Source organism: Corella eumyota, chromosome 3 (genome assembly GCF_963082875.1).
Source record: "Corella eumyota chromosome 3, kaCorEumy4.1, whole genome shotgun sequence".
In the NCBI taxonomy this organism is placed as follows: domain Eukaryota; kingdom Metazoa; phylum Chordata; class Ascidiacea; order Phlebobranchia; family Corellidae; genus Corella; species Corella eumyota.
This window is the reverse complement of record NC_137492.1, coordinates 17216963-17242093: the sequence shown is the minus strand read 5'-3', so window position 1 is coordinate 17242093 and position 25131 is coordinate 17216963. Positions and strand designations below refer to the sequence as shown.

At 28.0% G+C, this 25131-nt stretch overlaps 7 protein-coding genes and 1 long non-coding RNA gene across 9 annotated transcripts; 2 read left to right on the top strand and 6 right to left on the bottom strand.

Annotated features, from left to right (window-relative positions):
• Nucleotides 1-74: 74 nt before the first annotated feature.
• On the bottom strand, nt 75-1231 carry LOC145745962 (uncharacterized). Its single transcript, XM_082564143.1, has 5 exons — nt 1198-1231; nt 969-1070; nt 785-844; nt 500-641; nt 75-354 (listed from the first exon to the last, which is right to left on the bottom strand). Exons 1-5 carry the CDS (start codon nt 1205-1207, stop codon nt 75-77), a joined length of 594 nt encoding a protein of 197 aa, XP_082420269.1. The 5' UTR covers nt 1208-1231.
• A 3669-nt stretch (nt 1232-4900) lies between these two features.
• LOC145744870 (uncharacterized) lies at nt 4901-6456 on the bottom strand. Its single transcript, XM_082562832.1, has 5 exons — nt 6425-6456; nt 6208-6309; nt 6022-6081; nt 5738-5879; nt 4901-5592 (listed from the first exon to the last, which is right to left on the bottom strand). The coding sequence occupies exons 1-5, from the start codon at nt 6429-6431 to the stop codon at nt 5313-5315; spliced, it is 591 nt and encodes a 196-aa protein (XP_082418958.1). The 5' UTR covers nt 6432-6456; the 3' UTR covers nt 4901-5312.
• Nucleotides 6457-7906: 1450 nt separating this feature from the next.
• Nucleotides 7907-9155, bottom strand: LOC145745961 (snaclec subunit A-like). Its single transcript, XM_082564141.1, has 5 exons — nt 9149-9155; nt 8935-9036; nt 8781-8837; nt 8513-8654; nt 7907-8334 (listed from the first exon to the last, which is right to left on the bottom strand). The coding sequence occupies exons 1-5, from the start codon at nt 9153-9155 to the stop codon at nt 8055-8057; spliced, it is 588 nt and encodes a 195-aa protein (XP_082420267.1). The 3' UTR covers nt 7907-8054.
• Nucleotides 9156-10552: 1397 nt separating this feature from the next.
• On the bottom strand, nt 10553-11869 carry LOC145745960 (L-selectin-like). Its single transcript, XM_082564140.1, has 5 exons — nt 11863-11869; nt 11649-11750; nt 11495-11551; nt 11226-11367; nt 10553-11047 (listed from the first exon to the last, which is right to left on the bottom strand). The coding sequence occupies exons 1-5, from the start codon at nt 11867-11869 to the stop codon at nt 10768-10770; spliced, it is 588 nt and encodes a 195-aa protein (XP_082420266.1). The 3' UTR covers nt 10553-10767.
• A 1601-nt stretch (nt 11870-13470) lies between these two features.
• On the bottom strand, nt 13471-14607 carry LOC145745959 (snaclec subunit A-like). Its single transcript, XM_082564139.1, has 5 exons — nt 14565-14607; nt 14351-14452; nt 14197-14253; nt 13929-14070; nt 13471-13750 (listed from the first exon to the last, which is right to left on the bottom strand). Exons 1-5 carry the CDS (start codon nt 14569-14571, stop codon nt 13471-13473), a joined length of 588 nt encoding a protein of 195 aa, XP_082420265.1. The 5' UTR covers nt 14572-14607.
• Nucleotides 14608-15968: 1361 nt separating this feature from the next.
• LOC145744871 (hepatic lectin-like) lies at nt 15969-17340 on the bottom strand. Its single transcript, XM_082562833.1, has 5 exons — nt 17267-17340; nt 17091-17159; nt 16911-16967; nt 16642-16783; nt 15969-16463 (listed from the first exon to the last, which is right to left on the bottom strand). Exons 1-5 carry the CDS (start codon nt 17274-17276, stop codon nt 16184-16186), a joined length of 558 nt encoding a protein of 185 aa, XP_082418959.1. The 5' UTR covers nt 17277-17340; the 3' UTR covers nt 15969-16183.
• Nucleotides 16030-18568, top strand: LOC145744872 (uncharacterized). The gene is made up of 4 exons (XR_014281243.1): nt 16030-16382; nt 16874-16963; nt 17844-17893; nt 18440-18568. It is a non-coding gene; the product is annotated as an uncharacterized LOC145744872 (long non-coding RNA).
• Nucleotides 18569-19083: 515 nt separating this feature from the next.
• On the top strand, nt 19084-24016 carry LOC145745086 (glucosidase 2 subunit beta-like). 2 transcript variants are annotated; one of them, XM_082563075.1, is made up of 13 exons: nt 19084-19316; nt 19405-19566; nt 19655-19753; nt 19854-19981; nt 20149-20363; nt 20510-20591; nt 20728-20847; nt 21537-21707; nt 22137-22279; nt 22369-22458; nt 22559-22633; nt 22987-23083; nt 23334-24016. In XM_082563075.1, the coding sequence occupies exons 1-13, from the start codon at nt 19196-19198 to the stop codon at nt 23478-23480; spliced, it is 1650 nt and encodes a 549-aa protein (XP_082419201.1). In that variant the 5' UTR covers nt 19084-19195; the 3' UTR covers nt 23481-24016. The 2 variants fall into 2 exon arrangements, with proteins under 2 accessions (XP_082419201.1, XP_082419202.1); XM_082563076.1 differs by lacking the exon at nt 21537-21707 and having other exon boundaries at nt 23334-24015.
• Nucleotides 24017-25131: the final 1115 nt, after the last annotated feature.

The window sequence follows — 25131 nt, the reverse complement described above, 5'->3', positions numbered from 1 at the left end:
ATGATAAATTTAACTTATATTCTCAAAGTTTAGTTAATTCCTTTTTATATAAAGTGATAATGAAACAATTCCTTTTAGCAGTAAGTAATACGTTTTTCGCAAAGAGCAAAAAACCTGGCATTTATACAATTATCATCATCCATTGTGTAGGGGAAATTGACCCCACCTCGATAGTAATTTCTATTCCACAAGTTAGCACAATTTCCATTTCCATTAGGTTGTGTGGGACCCCATGATGTTTGGCTACTCGTTGCCACGGTACCGTCAATCCAGGTATAGGGGCCAGATCCGGTTTTTCTTAAACCTATCCATACTCGAGCATTTGGGTCTTGGATAACAGCATAAGCAATTTTTCTGCAACAAAAAAGTTTTTTTATGCCTTACCCAAAAACAATAACTATAAGGTAGTGGGTATTGAACCCAAGATCTCGAGTGCTGAAGATGGTGTCTTAACTATAATCCTAAATAGAAGAAATTTTTTAGGATTTATCTTACTTACAGTTTGGTCGCTTCATTCCTCATTCCATATTGAGCTAAATCGGCCCCCTTCCACAAGCAAAAATCCCTTGCTGCTTGCCAGTTCATTATATTTGGTGACAAAAAATATTTGTAACCATCATAACCATCACTGCGAATTAGTTCTGTCAAAAACGTAGTACAGTTAAAAACATTTTCGCAAATTTATTTTTTAAGTGGTAAAATTTAAAAATTTTTTTTTTTGTTTGCATTAAATTTTGTTTTATACAGAGAGCAATGAGATAAGTAATAATTATTTGATACTTACTGTTTTCAATTTCATCTAATCTATTCAAAATCATTGTGGTTTGTTGTCGCAGACAGGATGCTAAAAAAATTGTGAAGAAAACTTACCCAAAATTGCTAAAAATTTATTCTGTTAAATAATGCATCCACACAATTATTCTTAAACCTGTAAAAATTTAGAAATAACATTATTTTTAATAACTTACGACAGCCAGCTTGTCGTCTTTCTCTACTAAGAAGTTCATCTTTAGCTAGTGCTTGGCTAACAATAAAGAAAACCAACAGCGTCACAAAAAAACGTTTTTGCACTAAACAAATAATAAACAAAGTTAAAGATTGAAATAAATATTTAAATCATTTTTTTGGCAAATTTAATTTTAAAACACATACTGATTAAAAACCTAAATATATAAAAGAGTACAATTTTATACATACTTGACATCATGCTTCTTTGACCTTTCTGCCTTGTTTGTTAAATGAAAAAACTTTATAATATTTTGCTGTAAAGCAAGCTGTTTATATAGCCTTACATCGTGCCGCAATTTTGGCTTGAAAATTAAGCCAAGTTTCATATTTAAAAAGAACTTTTTCGTTTATTTTAATGCAGTTTTTAGACTGGCTTGATGATTAATTATACAAACTCTTTAAACAATTAATTTTTGGCATGATTTTGATATTAGACAACTAAGATGTTAAAATGAAATCATGTTTTGGATAAAGTTGTCAAAATATGTTATAAAAATAGGGAAATATCAGATAATTAATGACATTTTGCAGACATTTTGGACTGAGTTTAAAAAACATGTGATGTTCAAGCATTTGAATTTTGCTTTTGCAAAATTTGCAAATTTTTTTAACATACCCAATAATAATCTTGATATAAATAATCAACTTATAATTTAAAACCACTTTAAACTAATTTTTTTTTTATCCAATATTGAAACTTGAAGTCTCGAATTATTAACTTATTTTTTGTTTGTTTAATAAACAAGAATCTTAGGCCTGGTTATTTAGTAATACAAAGGTGTGGTTTGCTCTTTTACATTAAAAATATACTTTGCTAATTTGCATATATTTTAGAGCAAATAGCCAATGTAAAACCATTTTTTGGATGTTTGTCTTTATTTAATGTTTTTTTATCTGGTTAGTATTACAATGACAGGTTATTAACAAAATATCATTTAAAAGTTATAGAATGTAAAGTAAAATGAAATTAAAATTGAATTAGTTAAATTCAAATTTTCAAATTTAACAAAATCTTTTTTATGTAAAGTAATTATGAAACAAATTAATTTATTGGCATCGGCTAATTTGTTTTTCGCAAAGAGCAAAAAATTTTTTTCCACAATTATCGTCATCCATGGTGTAAGGAAAACTATTATTTGGAATTGGGGTGTAACCTCTATGCCACAAGTTGACGCACCTTTCATTTCCATTAGGTTGTGAGGGTCCCCATGATGTTTGGCTACTCGTTGCCACGGTTCCGTCAACCCAGGTATAGGGGCCCAGATCCGAATCTTCGTAAACCTATCCACACTCGATGGTTTGGGTCTTGAATTATTGCATAAGCAATTTTTCTGCAACAAAAAAGTTTTTTGTGCTTTAGTCAAAAACAATAAAATATAAAAGTAGTGGTTATCGAACATAAGGTCAAAAGTGCTGGGAATGGTGTTTTAACTATAATCCTATTTATAAGAAATTCTTTAGGATTTATAATTACAGTTTTGTCGCTTCATTCCTCATTCCATATTGAGCTAAATTACCCCTTATTCGCTATGCAATAATCCCTTGCCGCTTGCCAACTTAATTGGTTAGGTGAAAGATGGTAAAAGTAATCATTGTAACCATCACTGCGAATTAGTTCTATTAAAAAATTAAATAAAATGAAAACAAATTTTCTTTCAAAATTTTTTTTGGGGTTAACATATGATTTTTGATTTACTTCAAGAGGTAAAAATAATTTAATACTTACGGCCCTCTAGTTCCATTATTCTACTTGTAATTATTTCAGTTTGTTGTTGCATGCAAGATGCTAAAAAATTGTTAAAAAAAGATGTTAAAAATTATGTTGCTAAAAAGATTTTGTTAAACAAGCCAAATAGAACTTAACTATGATAAAACCCTACTATATTTAAAAGACAACTTTTAAAAGTCTTACGACAGCCAGCTTATCTTTTTTCTCTACTAAGAAGTTCATCTTTAGCTAGTGCTTGGCCAACCACAAAGAAAACTAACAGCGTCACCGAAAAACATTTATACACTAAACAAATAATAAACAAAGTTAAAGATTGAAATTAAATATGTGTAAATTTAAAGCACTTGGCAGTTAAAAACATAAAAAAAAATTGCCAATTAGAAAAAAAAATATCCTAGTTTTTTTGGCATCTCTTTAACGAATTCTCACCATTTTAATAGTAATTCTCAATTTTTTGGGTTAAACCCAGGAAATCTAAACACTACCTAAAAATTTAACTCGTTTTGGACTTGAATTCGGAAACAAAATTTTGCCACTGTTAAAATTTATTTAAAATAAGAAGATTAATTTATCTAATTTAACTCACAATCGCTTAATTAAGCAAGTATTGAAGGGCATAATTAAGCAAGTATTGAGGTATCTTATTTAGGACTTTCAATTTTTTCGCGGTGCTAAAAACAGAGGGCACTTTGCACCAGTTTTTCTTTGTTTTTTACAAAATACTTTTCAACAGGGTAAAAAACTCATTTTTGACGTCATTGCTCGTTAGCCTACCTCGGGTATTTGTCAAACCTGGCAGAGTTTGCTCTGAAAAAAATAACTACTCGTTCTGTTGACGATGGCGTCACACTTTCTCGATTTTTTTTTACTTAACAATTTTTTCTAGTCAAATTTCTATATTGCGAGAGGGTATGTTTTTTGTATTGCTGTAATTAAATTGTGTTTTGTGGCAAAAGGAAGAGTTTATACAGAATAGTGTCTGCGAAAAGCATGTTACTTATCTTAAGTATATCTTTTTCGTGGAAAAAATTGTATTTTTTCCTATTTTTTTTTATAGCGTCATGACTACTATTTCAGTATTACTTCTGCATATTATTTTAGAACATAATTTGGTATATTTTCTTGTAAATTGTATTACTTTTTCTTATTCTGCAAAATTTTAAGTTTTCGTAGGGTTTATATCCATTTTATATAAACTTTAACTGGTATTTTATATTTGATTTAAACACCTATTTTAACTGTTTAGTACCATTTTTAAAATATCGCTTAACTACGTTTGTATTTACCCATAGATTTTTAAGCCGCACCCCCCATTTTTCAGCATTTTCTACTTCACATGTTTTCGCTTTTAACTCTAATTTTATCCATGGCAAAATTGTTCTTTGTAAATTTTTATATCATATTTTTTTGTAAAATTTGGTCTTTATCGAAGACTTTATAGGTTCTTTTTATAATTACCTACTCCACTATTTTTTCTCTCATTTTCACTTTAGTCTCACTTGGAATAACTGTTTTATGATACATACTTGTCAACCGATTAAATTATTGCACTATTTCAAATTTAAAACAGATAGAAAGAAATTTTTAAATGGAGATTTATACAGATGAAAAAGGAAAATTTTTATTTGTTTTAAAACCAAGTTGCTGGTAGTTATATAATTAAGAAGGTGAATAAATTACCCAATATTTAATTTAGAAGGTGAATAAATTACCCCATAGTACCAGCGAACAAGTTATTGGACCCCTACAATAACTACTCCCCTCCCCCAAATAAACGACGATAAACCCTGACCTAGACCCCAGTAGCATAAAACTGGATGTGTGACATCTAAGTCAGATTTAAGAAACGTAAAAATATTTATAGGGGGAGGGGGGTCTAAAACTATTTTTAAGGAATGTAAAAAGGTGAATTTATTTGAACGTTAAGTTTAATAATTTCACCTCTTCTGGAAATAAAATATACATGAACAAAAAAAAACACAGTCATGCATGAGTTAAGTCACGCGTAAACAAATAAAATTCGATTTTTCTTAAAATTTGATTTAAGATTCAGTTTTATTTTCGTTAAAGTTTTACTGTAAAACAGGTGTTGGTTGAAGTAGAACAAAGTTACAATAACTAACAATGCAGTCTTTCTTATATTTAAGTTGTTTATTAGGTTTTGATGCATAATTTATTTTTTATCTTAACTACATTTGCAAGCAATTTATACGTGACATTTCCAAACAAGTACAGAAGTAAGTGAATTTAATTCGTTATGTGTTCGACCCTTGTAGAAATATTAACAGCCAATACATTAGTTTTGTCTTATAATAATAAATATGGTTTTTGCCTTGTTATAATTTATTTCAGAGTCAAATCATAAATATTAAACCAATATTTAAGTGTGGTTTTTTATTAACTGTTTTTTATCCAGAATGCTAAATAGGTGATACATTGAAAGGTTATATTTAAAAGACATTTAACAGTTATGATATACAACATAAACATGAAATTAAAATATGATAAATTTAACTTATATTCTCAAAGTTTAGTTAATTCCCTTTTATGTAAAGTGATAATGAAAAAATTCCTTTTAGCAGTAAGTAATCCGTTTTTCGCAAAGAGCAAAAAACCTGGCATTGGCACAACTATCGTCGTCCATGGTGTATGGAAAGCCTCTCCCACTTCGACGATAATTTCTATTCCACAAGTTAGCACAATTTCCATTTCCATTAGGTTGTGTGGGACCCCATGATGTTTGACTACTCGTTGCCACGGTACCATCAATCCAGGTATAGGGGCCTGATCCGGTTTTTCTTAAACCTATCCATACTCGAGCATTTGGGTCTTGGATAACAGCATAAGCAATTTTTCTGCAACAAAAAAGTTATTTTATGTCTTACCCAAAAACAATAAATATAAGGTAGTGGGTATTGAACCCAAGATCTCGAGTGCTAAAGATGGTGTCTTAACTATAATCCTAAATAGAAAAAATTCTTTAGGATTTTTAATACTTACAGTTTGGTCGCTTCATTCCTCATTCCATATTGAGCTAAATCGGCCCCCTTCCACAAGCAAAAATCCCTTGCTGCTTGCCAGTTCATTATATTTGGTGACAAAAAGTATTTGTAACCATCATAACCATCACTGCGAATTAGTTCTGTCAAAAACGTAGTACAGTTAAAAACATTTTCGCAAATTTATTTTTTAAGTGGTATAATTTAGAAATTTTTTTTTTGTTTGCATTAAATTTTGTTTTATACAGAGTGCAATGTGATAAGTAATAATTATTTGATACTTACTGTTTTCGATTTCATCTAATCTATTCAAAATCGTTGTGGTTTGTTGTTGCAGACAGGGTGCTAAAAAAAATTGTGAAGAAAACTTACTCAAAATTGCTAAAAATTTATTCTGTTAAATAATGCATCCACACAATTATTCTTAAACCTGTAAAAATTTAGAAATACCATTTTTTTTTAATAACTTACTACAGCCAGCTTGTCGTCTTTCTCTACTAAGAAGTTCATCTTCAGCTTGTGCTTGGCTAACAATAAAGAAAACCAACAGCGTCACCGAAAAACATTTATACACTAAACAAATAATAAACAAAGTTAAAGATTGAAATTAAATATGTGTAAATTTAAAGCACTTGGCAGTTAAAAACTTACAAAAATTGCCAATTAGAAATAAATATGTCCTAGTTACCTGACATTATATTTCTTGTTTTTTTCGTGTTGTTTATAAAATGAAGTAAACTTTATATTATTTTGCTGTGTAGCAGCTGTTTATATAGCCTTACATCATGTCACAATTTTCGTTTAATATAAAAATAAAGGTAAGTTTTAATAATAAGTAAATTTGCAGAATTTCCTGTAATTAGTAAATTTTTTGGTTATCATTGATCATTTTTTTAGACTGGCTTGATGATTAATTACAAAAATCCTTGAAAAAAGAAAACATTTGTCATGTTTTGGATAAGAAGGAAATTAATCTGCTAAATTTTAATCATGTTTTGGATAAAGTTTTTAAAATATGTCATAAAAACGATAAATAATGGACATTTAATGACATTTTGCAGACATTTTAAATAAAAGTTAAAAAACATGATAACTAGGCGATTAATTTTTGTTTTAGCAAAAATAAGTTCTTGCAAGTATGCTATTTTTTTTAAAGTAAAACCAGAATAAAAAAATACAATAGTTTTGGTATAGGCTAAATAAACTTTTTGTAATTTAAAAATACAAACTACAAGAAAAAGGGTGAACCTAATTTTAAAAATGTCACTTTATTTTTTTAAATGTTGTTTTATAATTAAAACTCTTTCAAAAATTTTTTTTCAAATTTAGTAGAAATTTATTTTATATTCAGAAAAAATTGAATAAATTTAAAGTAAAATCTTGGGTATAATGAAATGGTAAAAACGTTCATTTTTTAACAAAGGGATTTGATTCAATTCTTACTTGCTAAACACTTAATCATTATTGACTAATAATTATATAGTATATTCAATATAGAAATTAATTAAACTTTAATGGCTTGAACTACTACTAAAATATTTTACAGATCAATAAACTTGAACTTTGACTTTGGATCAAATCATGCAAGTATTAAAAGGACAATGTTATGAGCTATCAAAATAACTTTATTGTAAAATTACACTTTTTCAGGAATTCGCATGCTTGAATGGAAGCAGGTCTATAAATTTTCAACTTGTTAATAAAAAAAAATTTGATTGTCCAGACAGTTTTGACAAGCTTGGGAAAGGTTTTTTTTAAATGGAAAACTTTATATTCCAGGTTATTGTCCCTTAAACATTCTATCATTGAAGGTTAAGAATGGAATTTGTGATGACTGCCATTGATTCGGACATGGAAATCTCATGGACGTTGCACAAATTAGATTTTTAAACTTTTAAAAAAAATGCTTTTTAAACTTTTTTGAGGCAACTCTTATTTAAATAATAATAATAATAAATATTTTAGACTCTTGTGTTGAGCTTTGGAGACAGGAAAAGAAAATATTAAAAGAACAACAAGCTGCAGCTAACCAGGGGTTCTTGTTAAGACAGGAATATTCAAAATCGGGTTTACAAAAGAAAACTAAAAGAGAGGTTTGATAGTTTTAACCTTTGCAAATATTAAGCCAATATTTTGATGTTTGTCTTTATTTAATGTTTTCTTATCTGGTTAGTATTACAATGACAGGTTATTAACAAAATAACATTTAAAAGTTATACAATGTAACATGAATGGAAATTAAAATTGAATTAGTTAAATTCAAATTTACCAAAATTTTTTTATGTAAAGTGATAATGAAAGAAATTAATTTAGTGGCATCAACTAATTTTTTTTTCGCAAAGAGCAAAAAACCTAGTTGCTTTTCCACAATTATCGTCATCCATTGTGTAAGGAAAACTATGATTTGGAACTGGGGTGTAACCTTCATGCCACAAGTTGACGCACCTTCCATTTCCATTAGGTTGTGAGGGTCCCCATGACAGTTGGCTACTCATTGCCACGGTTCCGTCAACCCAGGTAAAGGGGCCAGATCCGAATCTTCGTAAACCTATCCATACTCGAGCATTTGGGTCTTGAATTATTGCATAAGCAATTTTTCTGCAACAAAAATATGTTTTTGGTGCTTTACTTAAAAACATTAAAACATAATAGTAGTGGGCATTAAACCTAAGACCTTATGTGGTAAAAAAGTATTTTACCTATGGTACTGTTTCTCAGTTCCTCAATACCATTTTTCTGGTGTAAAACAAAAATTTTTAGGGTTTATAGAACTTACAGTTTTGTCGCTTCATCCCTAATTCCATATTGGGCTAAATCACTTCCCATTCCCAAGCAGTAATCTCTTGCCTCTTGCCAGTTAAAAAAGTCTGATGACAAATGATATGTGTAACCATTGTAACCATAACTTCGAATTTGCTCTGATAAAAAAAGTTGAAAACAATTTTGAAATATTTTTTTTCTTTTAATAAAAATTTTATTTTTACATTTGATTTTTCATTTTTTTAAAGGGGCAATGAGATGGGTGATAATAATTCAATACTTACGTTGCTGTATTTCCGTTACTATTGTAAGGATTTCAGCTTGTTGTTGCTCACAGGTTGCTAAAAAAAATTTTAAATTGTTAAAAAAAATTAATAAAAATGAAAATTGTGACATGATGATGAAAATTTAGAAAAACCATTTTTTTTAATAACTTACTACAGCCAGCTTGTCGTCTTTCTCTACTAAGAAGTTCATCTTTAGCTAGAGCTTGGCCAACCACAAAGAAAACTAACAGCGTCACCGAAAAACATTTATACACTAAACAAATAATAAACAAAGTTAAAGATTGAAATTAAATATGTGTAAATTTAAAGCACTTGGCAGTTAAAAACTTAAAAAAATTAATTAGAAAAAAAAATATCCTAGTTACCTGACATTATATTTCCTGTTTTTTTTGTGTTGTTTATAAAATGAAGCTGTGTAGTAAACTTTATATTATTTTGCTGTGTAGCAGCTGTTTATATAGCCTTACATCATGTCACAATTTTCGTTTAATATAAAAATAAAGGTAAGTTTTAATAATAAGTAAATTTGCAGAATTTCCTGTAATTAGTAAATTTTTTGGTTATCATTGATCATTTTTTTAGACTGGCTTGATGATTAATTACAAAAATCCTTGAAAAAAGAAAACATTTGTCATGTTTTGGATAAGAAGGAAATTAATCTGCTAAATTTTAATCATGTTTTGGATAAAGTTTTTAAAATATGTCATAAAAACGATAAATAATGGACATTTAATGACATTTTAAATAAAAGTTAAAAAACATGATGTCTAGGTGATTAATTTTTGTAAGTTCTTGCAAGTATGCTATTTTTTTTAAAGTAAAACCAGAATAAAAAAATACAATAGTTTTGGTATAGGCTAAATAAACTTTTTGTAATTTAAAAATACAAACTACAAGAAAAAAGGTGAACCTAATTTTAAAATTGTCATTTTATTTTTTTTAAATGTTGTTTTATAATTAAAACTCTTTCAAAATTTTTTTTTCAAATTTAGTAGAAATTTAGTTTATATTCAGAAAAAATTGAATAAATTTAAAGTAAAATCTTGGGTATAATGAAATGGTAAAAACGTTCATTTTTTAACAAAGGGCTTTGATTCGATTCTTACTTGCTAAACACTTAATCATTATTGACTAATAATTATATATTTCATTCAATATAGAAATTAATTAAACTTTAATGGCTTTAACTACTACTAAAATATTTTACAGATCAATAAACTTGAACTTTGACTTTGGATCAAATCATGCAAGTATTAAAAGGACAATGTTATGAGCTATCAAAATAACTTTATTGTAAAATTACACTTTTTCAGGAATTTGCATGCCTGAATGGAAGCAAGTCTATAAATTTTCAACTTGTTAATAAACAACATTTTGATTGTTCAGACAGTTTTGACGAACCTGGGAAAATTTTTTTTTTTAAATGTAAAACTTTATATTCCAGGTTATTGTCCCTTAAACATTCTATCATTGGAGGTTAAGAATGGAATTTGTGATGACTGCCATTGATTCGAGGCATGGAAATCTCATGGACGTTGCACAAATTAGATTTTTAAACTTTTAAAAAAAATGCTTTTTAAACTTTTTTGAGGCAACTCTTATTTAAAAAATAATAATAATAAATATTTTAGACTCTTGTGTTGAGCTTTGGAGACAGGAAAAGAAAATATTAAAAGAACAACAAGCTGCAGCCAATCAGGGGTTCTTGTTAAGACAGGAATATTCAAAAACTGGTTTACAAAAGAAAACTGAAAGAGAGGTTTGATAGTTTTAACCTTTGCCAATATTAAGCCAATATTTTGATGTTTGTCTTTATTTAATGTTTTCTTATCTGGTTAGTATTACAATGACAGGTTATTAACAAAATAACATTTAAAAGTTATACAATGTAACATGAATGGAAATTAAAATTGAATTAGTTAAATTCAAATTTACCAAAATTTTTTTATGTAAAGTGATAATGAAAGAAATTAATTTAATGGCATCAACTAATTTTTTTTTCGCAAAGAGCAAAAAACCTAGTTGCTTTTCCACAACTATCGTCATCCATTGTGTAAGGAAAACTATGATTTGGAACTGGGGTGTAACCTCTATTCCACAAGTTAACGCACTCTCCATTTCCATTAGGTTGTGAGGGTCCCCATGATGTTTGGCTACTTGTTGCCACGGTTCCGTCAACCCAGGTAAAGGGGCCATTTCCAGTTTTTCTCAAACCTATCCATACTCGAGCATTTGAGTCTTGAATTATTGCATAAGCAATTTTTCTGCAACAAAAATATGTTTTTGGTGCTTTACTTAAAAACATTAAAACATAATAGTAGTGGGCATTAAACCTAAGACCTCATGTGGTAAAAAAGTATTTTACCTATGGTACTGTTTCTCAGTTCCTCAATACCATTTTTCTGGTGTAAAACAAAAATTTTTAGGGTTTATAGAACTTACAGTTTTGTCGCTCTATCCCTTATTCCATATTGGGCTAAATCACTTCCCATTCCCAAGCAGTAATCTCTTGCCTCTTGCCAGTTAAAAAAGTCTGATGACAAATGATATGTGTAACCATTGTAACCATAACTTCGAATTTGCTCTGTTAAAAAAAGTTGAAAACAATTTTGAAATATTTTTTTTCTTTTAATAAAAATTTTATTTTTACATTTTATTTTTTATTTTTTTAAAGGGGGCAATGAGATGGGTGATAATAATTCAATACTTACGTTGCTGTATTTCCGTTACTATTGTAAGGATTTCAGCTTGTTGTTGCTCACAGGTTGCTAAAAAAAATTTTAAATTGTTAAAAAAAATTAATAAAAATGAAAATTGTGACATGATGATGAAAATTTAGCAAAACCATTTTTTTTAATAACTTACTACAGCCAGCTTGTCGTCTTTCTCTACTAAGAAGTTCATCTTTAGCTAGAGCTTGGCCAACCACAAAGAAAACTAACAGCGTCACCGAAAAACATTTATACACTAAACAAATAATAAACAAAGTTAAAGATTGAAATTAAATATGTGTAAATTTAAAGCACTTGGCAGTTAAAAACTTAAAAAAATTAATTAGAAAAAAAAATATCCTAGTTACCTGACATTATATTTCCTGTTTTTTTTGTGTTGTTTATAAAATGAAGTAAACTTTATATTATTTTGCTGTGTAGCAGCTGTTTATATAGCCTTACATCATGTCACAATTTTCGTTTAATATAAAAATAAAGGTAAGTTTTAATAATAAGTAAATTTGCAGAATTTCCTGTAATTAGTAAATTTTTTGGTTATCATTGATCATTTTTTTAGACTGGCTTGATGATTAATTACAAAAATCCTTGAAAAAATAAAACATTTGTCATGTTTTGGATAAGAAGGAAATTAATCTGCTAAATTTTAATCATGTTTTGGATAAAGTTTTTAAAATATGTCATAAAAACGATAAATAATGGACATTTAATGACATTTTAAATAAAAGTTAAAAAACATGATGTCTAGGTGATTAATTTTTGTAAGTTCTTGCAAGTATGCTATTTTTTTTAAAGTAAAACCAGAATAAAAAAATACAATAGTTTTGGTATAGGCTAAATAAACTTTTTGTAATTTAAAAATACAAACTACAAGAAAAAAGGTGAACCTAATTTTAAAATTGTCATTTTATTTTTTTTAAATGTTGTTTTATAATTAAAACTCTTTCAAAATTTTTTTTTCAAATTTAGTAGAAATTTAGTTTATATTCAGAAAAAATTGAATAAATTTAAAGTAAAATCTTGGGTATAATGAAATGGTAAAAACGTTCATTTTTTAACAAAGGGCTTTGATTCGATTCTTACTTGCTAAACACTTAATCATTATTGACTAATAATTATATATTTCATTCAATATAGAAATTAATTAAACTTTAATGGCTTTAACTACTACTAAAATATTTTACAGATCAATAAACTTGAACTTTGACTTTGGATCAAATCATGCAAGTATTAAAAGGACAATGTTATGAGCTATCAAAATAACTTTATTGTAAAATTACACTTTTTCAGGAATTTGCATGCCTGAATGGAAGCAAGTCTATAAATTTTCAACTTGTTAATAAACAACATTTTGATTGTTCAGACAGTTTTGACGAACCTGGGAAAATTTTTTTTTTTAAATGTAAAACTTTATATTCCAGGTTATTGTCCCTTAAACATTCTATCATTGGAGGTTAAGAATGGAATTTGTGATGACTGCCATTGATTCGAGGCATGGAAATCTCATGGACGTTGCACAAATTAGATTTTTAAACTTTTAAAAAAAATGCTTTTTAAACTTTTTTGAGGCAACTCTTATTTAAAAAATAATAATAATAAATATTTTAGACTCTTGTGTTGAGCTTTGGAGACAGGAAAAGAAAATATTAAAAGAACAAGCTGCAGCCAATCAGGGGTTCTTGTTAAGACAGGAATATTCAAAAACTGGTTTACAAAAGAAAACTGAAAGAGAGGTTTGATAGTTTTAACCTTTGCCAATATTAAGCCAATATTTTGATGTTTGTCTTTATTTAATGTTTTCTTATCTGGTTAGTATTACAATGACAGGTTATTAACAAAATAACATTTAAAAGTTATACAATGTAACATGAATGGAAATTAAAATTGAATTAGTTAAATTCAAATTTACCAAAATTTTTTTATGTAAAGTGATAATGAAAGAAATTAATTTAGTGGCATCAACTAATTTTTTTTTCGCAAAGAGCAAAAAACCTAGTTGCTTTTCCACAATTATCGTCATCCATTGTGTAAGGAAAACTATGATTTGGAACTGGGGTGTAACCTTCATGCCACAAGTTGACGCACCTTCCATTTCCATTAGGTTGTGAGGGTCCCCATGACAGTTGGCTACTCGTTGCCACGGTTCCGTCAACCCAGGTAAAGGGGCCAGATCCGAATCTTCGTAAACCTATCCATACTCGAGCATTTGAGTCTTGAATTATTGCATAAGCAATTTTTCTGCAACAAAAATATGTTTTTGGTGCTTTACTTAAAAACATTAAAACATAATAGTAGTGGGCATTAAACCTAAGACCTTATGTGGTAAAAAAGTATTTTACCTATGGTACTGTTTCTCAGTTCCTCAATACCATTTTTCTGGTGTAAAACAAAAATTTTTAGGGTTTATAGAACTTACAGTTTTGTCGCTTCATCCCTAATTCCATATTGGGCTAAATCACTTCCCATTCCCAAGCAGTAATCTCTTGCCTCTTGCCAGTTAAAAAAGTCTGATGACAAATGATATGTGTAACCATTGTAACCATAACTTCGAATTTGCTCTGATAAAAAAAGTTGAAAACAATTTTGAAATATTTTTTTTCTTTTAATAAAAATTTTATTTTTACATTTGATTTTTCATTTTTTTAAAGGGGCAATGAGATGGGTGATAATAATTCAATACTTACGTTGCTGTATTTCCGTTACTATTGTAAGGATTTCAGCTTGTTGTTGCTCACAGGTTGCTAAAAAAAATTTTAAATTGTTAAAAAAAATTAATAAAAATGAAAATTGTGACATGATGATGAAAATTTAGAAAAACCATTTTTTTTAATAACTTACTACAGCCAGCTTGTCGTCTTTCTCTACTAAGAAGTTCATCTTTAGCTAGAGCTTGGCCAACCACAAAGAAAACTAACAGCGTCACCGAAAAACATTTATACACTAAACAAATAATAAACAAAGTTAAAGATTGAAATTAAATATGTGTAAATTTAAAGCACTTGGCAGTTAAAAACTTAAAAAAATTAATTAGAAAAAAAAATATCCTAGTTACCTGACATTATATTTCCTGTTTTTTTTGTGTTGTTTATAAAATGAAGCTGTGTAGTAAACTTTATATTATTTTGCTGTGTAGCAGCTGTTTATATAGCCTTACATCATGTCACAATTTTCGTTTAATATAAAAATAAAGGTAAGTTTTAATAATAAGTAAATTTGCAGAATTTCCTGTAATTAGTAAATTTTTTGGTTATCATTGATCATTTTTTTAGACTGGCTTGATGATTAATTACAAAAATCCTTGAAAAAAGAAAACATTTGTCATGTTTTGGATAAGAAGGAAATTAATCTGCTAAATTTTAATCATGTTTTGGATAAAGTTTTTAAAATATGTCATAAAAACGATAAATAATGGACATTTAATGACATTTTAAATAAAAGTTAAAAAACATGATGTCTAGGTGATTAATTTTTGTAAGTTCTTGCAAGTATGCTATTTTTTTTAAAGTAAAACCAGAATAAAAAAATACAATAGTTTTGGTATAGGCTAAATAAACTTTTTGTAATTTAAAAATACAAACTACAAGAAAAAAGGTGAACCTAATTTTAAAATTGTCATTTTATTTTTTTTAAATGTTGTTTTATAATTAAAACTCTTTCAAAATTTTTTTTTCAAATTTAGTAGAAATTTAGTTTATATTCAGAAAAAATTGAATAAATTTAAAGTAAAATCTTGGGTATAATGAAATGGTAAAAACGTTCATTTTTTAACAAAGGGCTTTGATTCGATTCTTACTTGCTAAACACTTAATCATTATTGACTAATAATTATATATTTCATTCAATATAGAAATTAATTAAACTTTAATGGCTTTAACTACTACTAAAATATTTTACAGATCAATAAACTTGAACTTTGACTTTGGATCAAATCATGCAAGTATTAAAAGGACAATGTTATGAGCTATCAAAATAACTTTATTGTAAAATTACACTTTTTCAGGAATTTGCATGCCTGAATGGAAGCAAGTCTATAAATTTTCAACTTGTTAATAAACAACATTTTGATTGTTCAGACAGTTTTGACGAACCTGGGAAAATTTTTTTTTTTAAATGTAAAACTTTATATTCCAGGTTATTGTCCCTTAAACATTCTATCATTGGAGGTTAAGAATGGAATTTGTGATGATTGCCATTGATTCGAGGCATGGAAATCTCATGGACGTTGCACAAATTAGATTTTTAAACTTTTAAAAAAAATGCTTTTAAAACTTTTTTGAGGCAACTCTTATTTAAAAAATAATAATAATAAATATTTTAGACTCTTGTGTTGAGCTTTGGAGACAGGAAAAGAAAATATTAAAAGAACAACAAGCTGCAGCCAATCAGGGGTTCTTGTTAAGACAGGAATATTCAAAAACTGGTTTACAAAAGAAAACTGAAAGAGAGGTTTGATAGTTTTAACCTTTGCCAATATTAAGCCAATATTTTGATGTTTGTCTTTATTTAATGTTTTCTTATCTGGTTAGTATTACAATGACAGGTTATTAACAAAATAACATTTAAAAGTTATACAATGTAACATGAATGGAAATTAAAATTGAATTAGTTAAATTCAAATTTACCAAAATTTTTTTATGTAAAGTGATAATGAAAGAAATTAATTTAATGGCATCAACTAATTTTTTTTTCGCAAAGAGCAAAAAACCTAGTTGCTTTTCCACAACTATCGTCATCCATTGTGTAAGGAAAACTATGATTTGGAACTGGGGTGTAACCTCTATTCCACAAGTTAACGCACTCTCCATTTCCATTAGGTTGTGAGGGTCCCCATGATGTTTGGCTACTTGTTGCCACGGTTCCGTCAACCCAGGTAAAGGGGCCATTTCCAGTCTTTCTCAAACCTATCCATACTCGAGCATTTGAGTCTTGAATTATTGCATAAGCAATTTTTCTGCAACAAAAATATGTTTTTGGTGCTTTACTTAAAAACATTAAAACATAATAGTAGTGGGCATTAAACCTAAGACCTCATGTGGTAAAAAAGTATTTTACCTATGGTACTGTTTCTCAGTTCCTCAATACCATTTTTCTGGTGTAAAACAAAAATTTTTAGGGTTTATAGAACTTACAGTTTTGTCGCTTCATCCCTAATTCCATATTGGGCTAAATCACTTCCCATTCCCAAGCAGTAATCTCTTGCCCCTTCCCAGTTAAAAAAGTCTGATGACAAATGATATGTGTAACCATTGTAACCATAATTTCGAATTTGCTCTGTTAAAAAAAGTTGAAAACAATTTTGAAATATTTTTTTTCTTTTAATAAAAATTTTATTTTTACATTTTATTTTTTATTTTTTTAAAGGGGGCAATGAGATGGGTGATAATAATTCAATACTTACGTTGCTGTATTTCCGTTACTATTGTAAGGATTTCAGCTTGTTGTTGCTCACAGGTTGCTAAAAAAATTTTTAAATTGTTAAAAAAAATTAATAAAAGTGGATTTTTTTATTTAAGACAGTGTTAACATAACTATGTTAAAATTTTTACAATAAAAAAAGGATGTTTTAAATAAGTCTTACTACAGTCTGAAGCTTGCACCTGGCCACCAATAAAGAAAACTAGCAACGTCACCAAAAAACATTTATGCTCTAAACAAAGTTATAGATTACAATAAATATTTAAATCAATTTGTGTAAAGTTAAGAAACATAACAATTTAAAACATTACCATAAAAAACATAACATATAATATATACCTGGCATCATTTCTTGACCTTTATGTCTTGTAAAACTAATAAAGAAAACTTCATAATATTTTGCTGATAGCAACCTCTTTTATAGCCTTATATCATGACGCATTTTTTCTTAATTTTATATTAATTCAAAGTTTTAATAATGAGTAAATTTGCAAAAATATCCTGTGTTGAGTAATTGTTTTGTTTATCTAAAAAAAATTTCCCGACGAGGATGTTTACATGTTTTTAATATCAGACAAATAAGCTGCTTAAAGAAATTTATGTTTTGAGTAAGGTATCCTCATGTTATGAAATAGGAAATGAGACATTTCATTAAATTTTACAGGCTGTTCAAAACTGACATGACAGTTAAGGGTTTAAACTTTAATTTTGCAGCAAATGTGTTTTTGCAAGCTTTGCAGATTAAAAATAAATAAAACCAGCATACAACAAGATTTTGATTTTTTTTTAAACTAATGATAAATCAATTATATGAACTGGTATAAAAAAAAGAAACCCAAATCAAAATAGGCACTGTGATTTTCTTATTAAATTAATTAATAAAATCATTTGAATACTTCTCTTAATATTTTTATAGATGAAGACCCTAATAATAAAGATGGAGAGATTACACTGGAAGAAGGAAGGGTAAAAACTTTTATTTTAATAAGAGAGGTCTGTGTTTCCATTCTTAATACTGACAAGAAATAACTATAAAAACTAAATGTTTGAATTTCTTTACTTTAAATTTCATAACTTTTAAACAAATCTCTTAACAAAAATATTTGTTGAACTAAGCTGTTTAGACCAACAGAGGTAATTTTTAATCCAAAGTTTCGAATTTTGAATTAAATTTTAGAAATACCAAATTTCTGCAAATATTTCCTTTTTTTGAAAACTTAAGACTTAAACATAGAGTAACATCAGTTACTCCGACCCAGTCTCGAGTTGCCTGTGGCAATTTGGGATATTATAGATTATAATTGCCTGATAATTATGCTGCTGATTAAGTGCTGACTCAGCAGGAGTTTATACCATTTATAGCGCCTTACCCAAGGGCGCTACAGCATGAGATCAGTGGGGATTGAACCAACGACCTCATGTGTGGTGTAGCAAGTGTTCTTACCACTACACCATGCAGCCGGTACATATATATATAAAAAAAATTTAAACAATTTTAAATCATTTGTGTAGTAACACCCTGCCAAGGTCACAAAGTGTCATGCATGACAACCAAAGCCATCTCGTCAAGACTTCATAAAAAGCTGCCTTGAATAGCTTTTATTACCTCCCCATGTTTATTTCCTTTTAACTGTAGTCTCACATAAAAAAAAATTTTAATACATATTGTGAACCGATTAAATTATTGCAATATTTTAAATTTAAAGGAAGAAAAAAAATTTAAATAAAGTTTTATGGAAGTTGTAAAGGAATATTTTGTTTGTGTTTTTAAAGAAAATGCTTGTAGGTGAAAGGTATTTATGACATATATATGTTTAACTTGGATTGTAGATAAATAACCCCTTTTACACCAGCCAATAAAACTTTGACCCTTTAAGGAACTATTATTACCTCTACATTTTTTAAACTAAACCAATTTTAAGTATATTAAACTGGAAGTGTAACCGAAATGTGACTATCCAGTCAGCTTAGAAAAACGTTATACAATATATCGAGGTGGGTAGAAATCTGTTTTAGGGATTATTAGGGGGGTTTATTTACCCAAATGCCAAATTAAATAACCTTTCATCTTTTTGGCCCGGCAAAAAAGTATATATGATATCTATGGACATAAACACAGTCATGCATGAGTTAAGTCACACGTAAACCTTAAAAATTTGATTTTCCGAAAAAATTTAAGAAGATTTAGTTTTAATTAACAATTTTTGTTAAATTCTTGCTGTAGTACAGGTTTTGGTTAAAGTAGAACAAAAGTTACACGAACCCACAATGCAGTCTTCCTTATATTTTACGTTGTTTAATCATTTTTTGGTGCTTTATTTATTTTTAATCTCATTTACATTTGCAAGCAATTTACAAGTTTTTCCACCACGCGGCGTTTCTTTAACAAGTAAGTAAATTAGGTTGGAAAAGAGATATTTACCCAATGGGGTCTTTTGTCATTATGCCAAGTGACTTTTCTGACTTTTTAATTTTAGAACAAATTTTTTACGACAAAACCCGAGATTTTACTTGTTTGGATGGGAGCAAGTCAATAAATTTTCAACTTGTCAACGATGATTATTGTGACTGTCCAGACAGTTCTGACGAGCCTGGAACATCTGCATGTCCGAATGGCATTTTTCATTGTACAAACGCAGGTCAATTTTTAATTTAAAAAAGTTAAAAAAAATCTTTTGCGTTTTAATATATGTACAGTGTTTTTTAATGGGAAACTTTATATTCCAGGTTATCGTCCCCTAAATATTCCATCATCGAGGGTGAATGATGGAATTTGTGACTGTTGTGATGGATCCGATGAATGGAAATCTCATGGACTCTGCACAAGTTAGTTTTCTTTCATAAAACCATATTTTTTTAATTTTTTTCCATAACATATTTAAAAAAAACTTTAAAAATTTTTTACTAAAAAAATTAAATTTTTTAGACTCTTGTGTTGAGCTGTGGAGACAGGAAAAGGAAATATTGAAAGAACAACAAGCTGCAGCCAATCAGGGGTTCTTGTTAAGACAGGAATATTCAAAATCGGGTTTACAGAAGAAAACTGAAAGAGAGGTTTGATAGTTTTAATCTTTGCCAATATTAGGTAAATAAAGAAACCAATTCAAAAATAAACACTGTATATAATTTTATAAATATATTAATAAAATCATCAAAACATCTTTGTAAAGATTAAAAAAATAAAAAAATCATCAAAAAAAAATATTTTTTAAATTTTTCAGGAGAAATTGAAAGAGTTAGAGGTTGAATTGGGCGTAGTTAAAGAAAAAGAAGCTTTAATCTTGACTGACAAGGAAGGGATAGAAGCACTGGAGACCACATTAAAGGAAGAACATCAAAAGAAGGTGGATGCAATTAAGGCTGAACAGATGAATCAAGATAATATCAAAAGAGGAACTGAAGCTTTTCTAGAAATGGACACGGACAAAGATGGAATGTAATTTTATTTAATATTTTTATGGAATTTAAACAGTCTGCTTTTAAATATGTTTTTTTAATTTTTTTAAAACTAATGTATTATAAGTTTATAGCAGATGCTGTAAGGTTATTAAGTGACTGGAAAAATTTTTTGATTTTATTAAGGGTTTCAGTAGCGGAGTTAGTTGTATATACTGAAATAGACCCTAATAATGAAGATGGGGAGTTTACTTTAGAAGAAGGAAAGGTAAAATTTAAAATTTTATTGAAATATTTCTGTGATTCAATTCTTAATGCTCGCAAAAAACAAAGAAATAAATTTTTGTTTTAAAAACCAATTTTTGCATTTTTTTTATTTTATTTTTTGCTTTCATTTTTATTAGGAGGTTTTGTTGGAGGATATCGTAGATTTAAACCAATTTCTGGACAAGACTTGGCCTTCCATTAGTTCAATGTTTATCACAAAACTCGAAATGACCCAGGAGGAAATAGAAGAAAGAAAGGTGAATATTTTGTAGTTGTCAAAATTATTTTGCACCTAATTTTCAAATTTAGTTTTTAGTAATAGTTTAATTTTTTTATACTTATTTTGTAAGCATTATTGAATGTAGTAAGGTAGTTTAGTGCTTACTGATAGGGTCGATTATTACATTTTTTTGCCAATACAGAAAAAACCTTAGTGTAAAATTATAACTAATATTTTGATTAAAATTGCAAAGTAAAAAATAGACTATTAATTCTTGAAATTTAATAATTTGCTTTGTAATTTAAAATTTATCTTCGGAAATAATTATCATTTAATTACAAAAAATTAACAAATAAGGCATTTTAAAAAAGTTTTGCCATTTTTTAAAAAGGTTGTCTTTTAAAATGAAAGATTTGCTTAGATTTAAAGAAAAGATTCGCCAAAAAATGGTTTTATTCTAAACATTAACAGACTAAAATTTAAGCTATTAATTCATTATTTTATTTAGATTAAAATAAGAAAAATGTTATTAGAGGTCTAATTAAAAAGTTTAGATTGTTAGCTTAAATTAGAAGTTTAGTTTTAATATAACATTAGAATAACCTAAGTTGTGAGTAAATCTATTAGATCTTAAAACAGTTTTTAACTCAAGTAGGTTTTAAAGGCATTTTAAAATTATTAAAAATAATTTTCTTAAATTTAAAAAAATAATTTTATTTTAAAAAGAGTGAGGTTGATGAAGAGAATGTAAATGATCAGGAGGCAAGAGAAGAGGAAGAGTACAGGAGAGAACAAGAGGAGGAGGAGGAAGAAGAAGAGGAGTGGGAGGGAGATGAAGAAGAGTTTGATGAGGATGAGGATGAGGATTATGAGGAAGAGGATATTGAAGATCAGGAGGTAAGGAGCATGTTTAAGGAAGAAACTTTTTGTTTTTAAAATTTCATAACAAATTGTTTTTACTGCATGACATGAAAAATATTTTATTATTTATAATTTTTTATATATAATTTTAAACAAATATTAGCCCTTTTTTCCTAACATATTTAAAAATTGCCTGTGTCAATTATATTAGCTGCTCAAATAGTAATAGTTGAATACTAAATAAATAAAAATTTTATAAAAAAAATAATAGATAATAGTAGTATTAATATAACAAACTGTAGTTTGTTATGCACGATTTACCTATGATCATTTTATATTTAACTTTGATTAATCATTAATTTAAAAAAATTAATTTGTTTTTATTTCCTAACATTATAGAGATTTTATAGAAAAAAAAATTTTTTTGCTGAACATTTTTAAAAAATTTTTTTTTGTTCAATTTAGACGGCTGCTTCTTCTTCTTCCAGTTCTGAAGGTGAACTGGAGTACGATGACATCACTAGATCAGCTGTAGACGATGCAAACAGGATTAGAGAGGAGTTTAAGGATCATCAGGATAAGAAGAAGAGAATAGAAGACGAAATTGCGTAAATATTTTTTGTTTAAAAAAAATTGATGATTTTGTAAAATTTGTTCCTTAAAACTTGGACACTATTTTTTACTTTTATTTTATTAGATCTATAAACAAGAATCTAGGACTTGATTATGGACCAGACCATGCTTTCCAAGTATTAGAAGGACAATGTTTTGAGCTATCCACATTAGAGTAAGTATTTATTACTCAAATATATATTTTTATTAGATTTGGTTGTTTTTTTTGTTTTAATACCTTAAACTTATGCTAACTTTTTAAAATTAATTTTCAGATACAAATATAAGTTTTGTCCTTACGATAGAACAGCTCAACAACCTAAAAATGGGGGATCTGAAACTTCGTTGGGGTATTTTTTATTTTAAATTTGTTACATAAATTTTAAAAATTATGAGTTGGTATTATTTGGTTTAAAGTCCATGTTACAGGAAATATTAATATGCAAATTTTTTTATTTCACGAAATATTTAAATTTTTTCACAAATTTGTTAAATTTAATTTAAAAGGATATATTTATATATAGAGAACATGACCCTAATATTATTCCGATTTAAAAATTTAAGTAAAAAAAACAAAAATTACATTTAATTTTACATTATATTGCGTTAAATAAAACAGCAAAAATTAAAAAAAACATCAAAATAACAATACCATATCAACATAAATAATTGTTTTATATATATTTTATTTAAATTTTATTAGAAAATGGGTAAGTTGGAGTGGCATTGGTAACAAATACTTAAGTATGAAATATGAAAATGGACTTGGTTGTTGGAATGGTCCTTCTAGATCAACAGAGGTAATTTTCCTTTTTGTATATATCTTTATCTTTGATATGGAAAGGTCGTATGCACGACCTAAACATAGAGTAACAACTGTTACCTCGACCCAGTCTCGAGTTTCCTGTGGCAGTTTGGGATATAATAGATTATAATTGCCCAATATTTATGCTGCTGAACTAATATTTTGTTTAGGTTGTGAAGTTAGTCTTTTCTTGTCAAATTAAAAAAAAAAACTAAAGTATATAAGTAATATTTTTTTTCGTTTAGGTTAAACTATCATGTGGTATTGAACATAAACTAATATCTGTCGATGAACCATCCCGATGCGCTTATGTTTTTGAATTTTCCACGCCTTGTATGTGCCATCAAATTAATAATGACGCAGTTGACCAATTACTTCGAGACGAGTTGTAAGACTGGGCTCAATATAGAATAACAAAAAGCACTTCAAAAATATTTAGTTCAATATGTTTGTACTGTAGATGTAAATTGACAATCCATATTTTTTTGTTCGGCTCCATATCTAACCAAATAATGTCACTTCAAGGGTTAGAAAACTCCTAATATATTATATTGCTAAATATAATTCTCTAAAGTTGAGTGCACCACCTTTAAAATTCTAGCAAAGTTTCAACAGCTTTTGTATCGATAATGTATTTTTTTTTAGAGAGAAATAGCTTAAGTGTTGTTATGTAAATAGAGTAGTGAATTGTTTCCTATATTCTACAAGTGCAAACTTTCTTTTAAAATTCAATTGCAAATGAACAATAAAATATGTTTAGTTCCTGAAAAATTTCATTTAATTTTCTGAACAAAAAGTTAAACTTACAATTATTTAACACAAACATGCCGTGGCTCATCTTTTGTTGCTGTTTAAAGACAATGTTCAATTTGGCTTCAATATTTTAACAAAGAAGATTCAATATGTTAACTTAATATTGTTGGATAACAAATTAATTATTCAAGCCACAATTAAAAAGCAATTCCATTTATTATAAAAAAGACGTTAGTAATTTTTAAACATGAGTTTTTCTAATATGGCAGCCATTTACTAAAATTAGATTCTAACAAGTTTTAATAGTAGATAAACTCAGTAGCTGTTCCATTGCTTTGTGTATTAAGGTAGTTGGGAAAATTCAATTACAATAATAATAAACTCAAGATTTATTCTAATAAACGCAAGAATTTAGGTTTCGAAATGTTGTTATTTTAGTTTAAAGGAAAGCTGAGCTAAAAATACAACGCAAATAGAATAACTATTTTTGGATTTGCAAATAAAAACAGACTTAATATTGGAACCGAAATATTTATGACGTCACGAGGATTAGACCGTTAACATTCTTTAATACACATTTGGCGCGTTACAAACATGTGTGTTTAGGTTCAATACATAGTTTAACTAAAGATCGTTAGGCCACGCTTATGCCTGGTACAGTTTTCCAAATATCCCTAGTACATTTTTTTAAATCAGAAAACTGTTGCGTTTAAATAAACCCTTGCTGGCACTTTTAAAACGTTATGTGGCACAAACAATATACAAAAAGATGCAACGTGTTTAATTTTTGCTATAATGTATGTGAGAATGTCTATACCGCATTTAGTAAGACGAAGGTAAGATGCTGTTTACTTTCGTATGGCTTGAACCGGCAGCGTGGTGTAGTGGTAAGAACACGTGCTACAATACCATGAGGTCGTGGGTTCAATCCCCATTGATCTTATGCTGTAGCGTCCTTGAGTAATGCGCTATAAACGGTATGCACTCCTGCTGAGCCAGCACTTAATTAGCATCATAATTACTGGGCAATTATAATCTATAATATCCCAAACTGTCACAGGCAACTCGAGACTGGGTCGGAGTAACTTATGTTACTCTATGTTTAAGTTGCACATTCGACGTTCCCACATCGAGGATAAAGCTATATACAAGAGGTTACTTGGATTTAAAAAATTCCACACGGTTTTTGCACCCAGCACTAAGTAATAAAAAAATATACACTACCAGGGGAAACACCGTGTAATGTTAACTTTTTTTTAGCCAATGTGGCAAAGTAGTAAAAAGTTAATG

What these genes read in the sequence shown, in the direction of transcription:
- LOC145745962 (XM_082564143.1), bottom strand. An exon ending in AAGACGACAAGCTGGCTGTC is followed by an intron (nt 845 to 968) that starts GTAAGTTATTAA and finishes CAATTTTTTTAG; the next exon opens with CATCCTGTCTGCGACAACAA. An exon ending in AGGAATGAAGCGACCAAACT is followed by an intron (nt 355 to 499) that starts GTAAGTAAGATA and finishes TTTTTGTTGCAG; the next exon opens with AAAAATTGCTTATGCTGTTA.
- LOC145744870 (XM_082562832.1), bottom strand. An exon ending in AAGACGACAAGCTGGCTGTA is followed by an intron (nt 6,082 to 6,207) that starts GTAAGTTATTAA and finishes AATTTTTTTTAG; the next exon opens with CACCCTGTCTGCAACAACAA. An exon ending in AGGAATGAAGCGACCAAACT is followed by an intron (nt 5,593 to 5,737) that starts GTAAGTATTAAA and finishes TTTTTGTTGCAG; the next exon opens with AAAAATTGCTTATGCTGTTA.
- LOC145745961 (XM_082564141.1), bottom strand. An exon ending in AGTAACGGAAATACAGCAAC is followed by an intron (nt 8,655 to 8,780) that starts GTAAGTATTGAA and finishes TTTTTTTATCAG; the next exon opens with AGCAAATTCGAAGTTATGGT. An exon ending in AGGGATGAAGCGACAAAACT is followed by an intron (nt 8,335 to 8,512) that starts GTAAGTTCTATA and finishes TTTTTGTTGCAG; the next exon opens with AAAAATTGCTTATGCAATAA.
- LOC145745960 (XM_082564140.1), bottom strand. An exon ending in AAGACGACAAGCTGGCTGTA is followed by an intron (nt 11,552 to 11,648) that starts GTAAGTTATTAA and finishes AATTTTTTTTAG; the next exon opens with CAACCTGTGAGCAACAACAA. An exon ending in AGTAACGGAAATACAGCAAC is followed by an intron (nt 11,368 to 11,494) that starts GTAAGTATTGAA and finishes TTTTTTTAACAG; the next exon opens with AGCAAATTCGAAGTTATGGT.
- LOC145745959 (XM_082564139.1), bottom strand. An exon ending in AAGACGACAAGCTGGCTGTA is followed by an intron (nt 14,254 to 14,350) that starts GTAAGTTATTAA and finishes AATTTTTTTTAG; the next exon opens with CAACCTGTGAGCAACAACAA. An exon ending in AGGGATGAAGCGACAAAACT is followed by an intron (nt 13,751 to 13,928) that starts GTAAGTTCTATA and finishes TTTTTGTTGCAG; the next exon opens with AAAAATTGCTTATGCAATAA.
- LOC145744871 (XM_082562833.1), bottom strand. An exon ending in GGTGCAAGCTTCAGACTGTA is followed by an intron (nt 16,968 to 17,090) that starts GTAAGACTTATT and finishes AAATTTTTTTAG; the next exon opens with CAACCTGTGAGCAACAACAA. An exon ending in AGGGATGAAGCGACAAAACT is followed by an intron (nt 16,464 to 16,641) that starts GTAAGTTCTATA and finishes TTTTTGTTGCAG; the next exon opens with AAAAATTGCTTATGCAATAA.
- LOC145745086 (XM_082563075.1), top strand. Translation starts at nt 19,196, where the DNA reads ATGCAGTCTTCCTTATATTTTACGTTGTTTAATCATTTTTTGGTGCTT. An exon ending in AGGAAATAGAAGAAAGAAAG is followed by an intron (nt 20,848 to 21,536) that starts GTGAATATTTTG and finishes TATTTTAAAAAG; the next exon opens with AGTGAGGTTGATGAAGAGAA. An exon ending in GGATCTGAAACTTCGTTGGG is followed by an intron (nt 22,634 to 22,986) that starts GTATTTTTTATT and finishes AAATTTTATTAG; the next exon opens with AAAATGGGTAAGTTGGAGTG.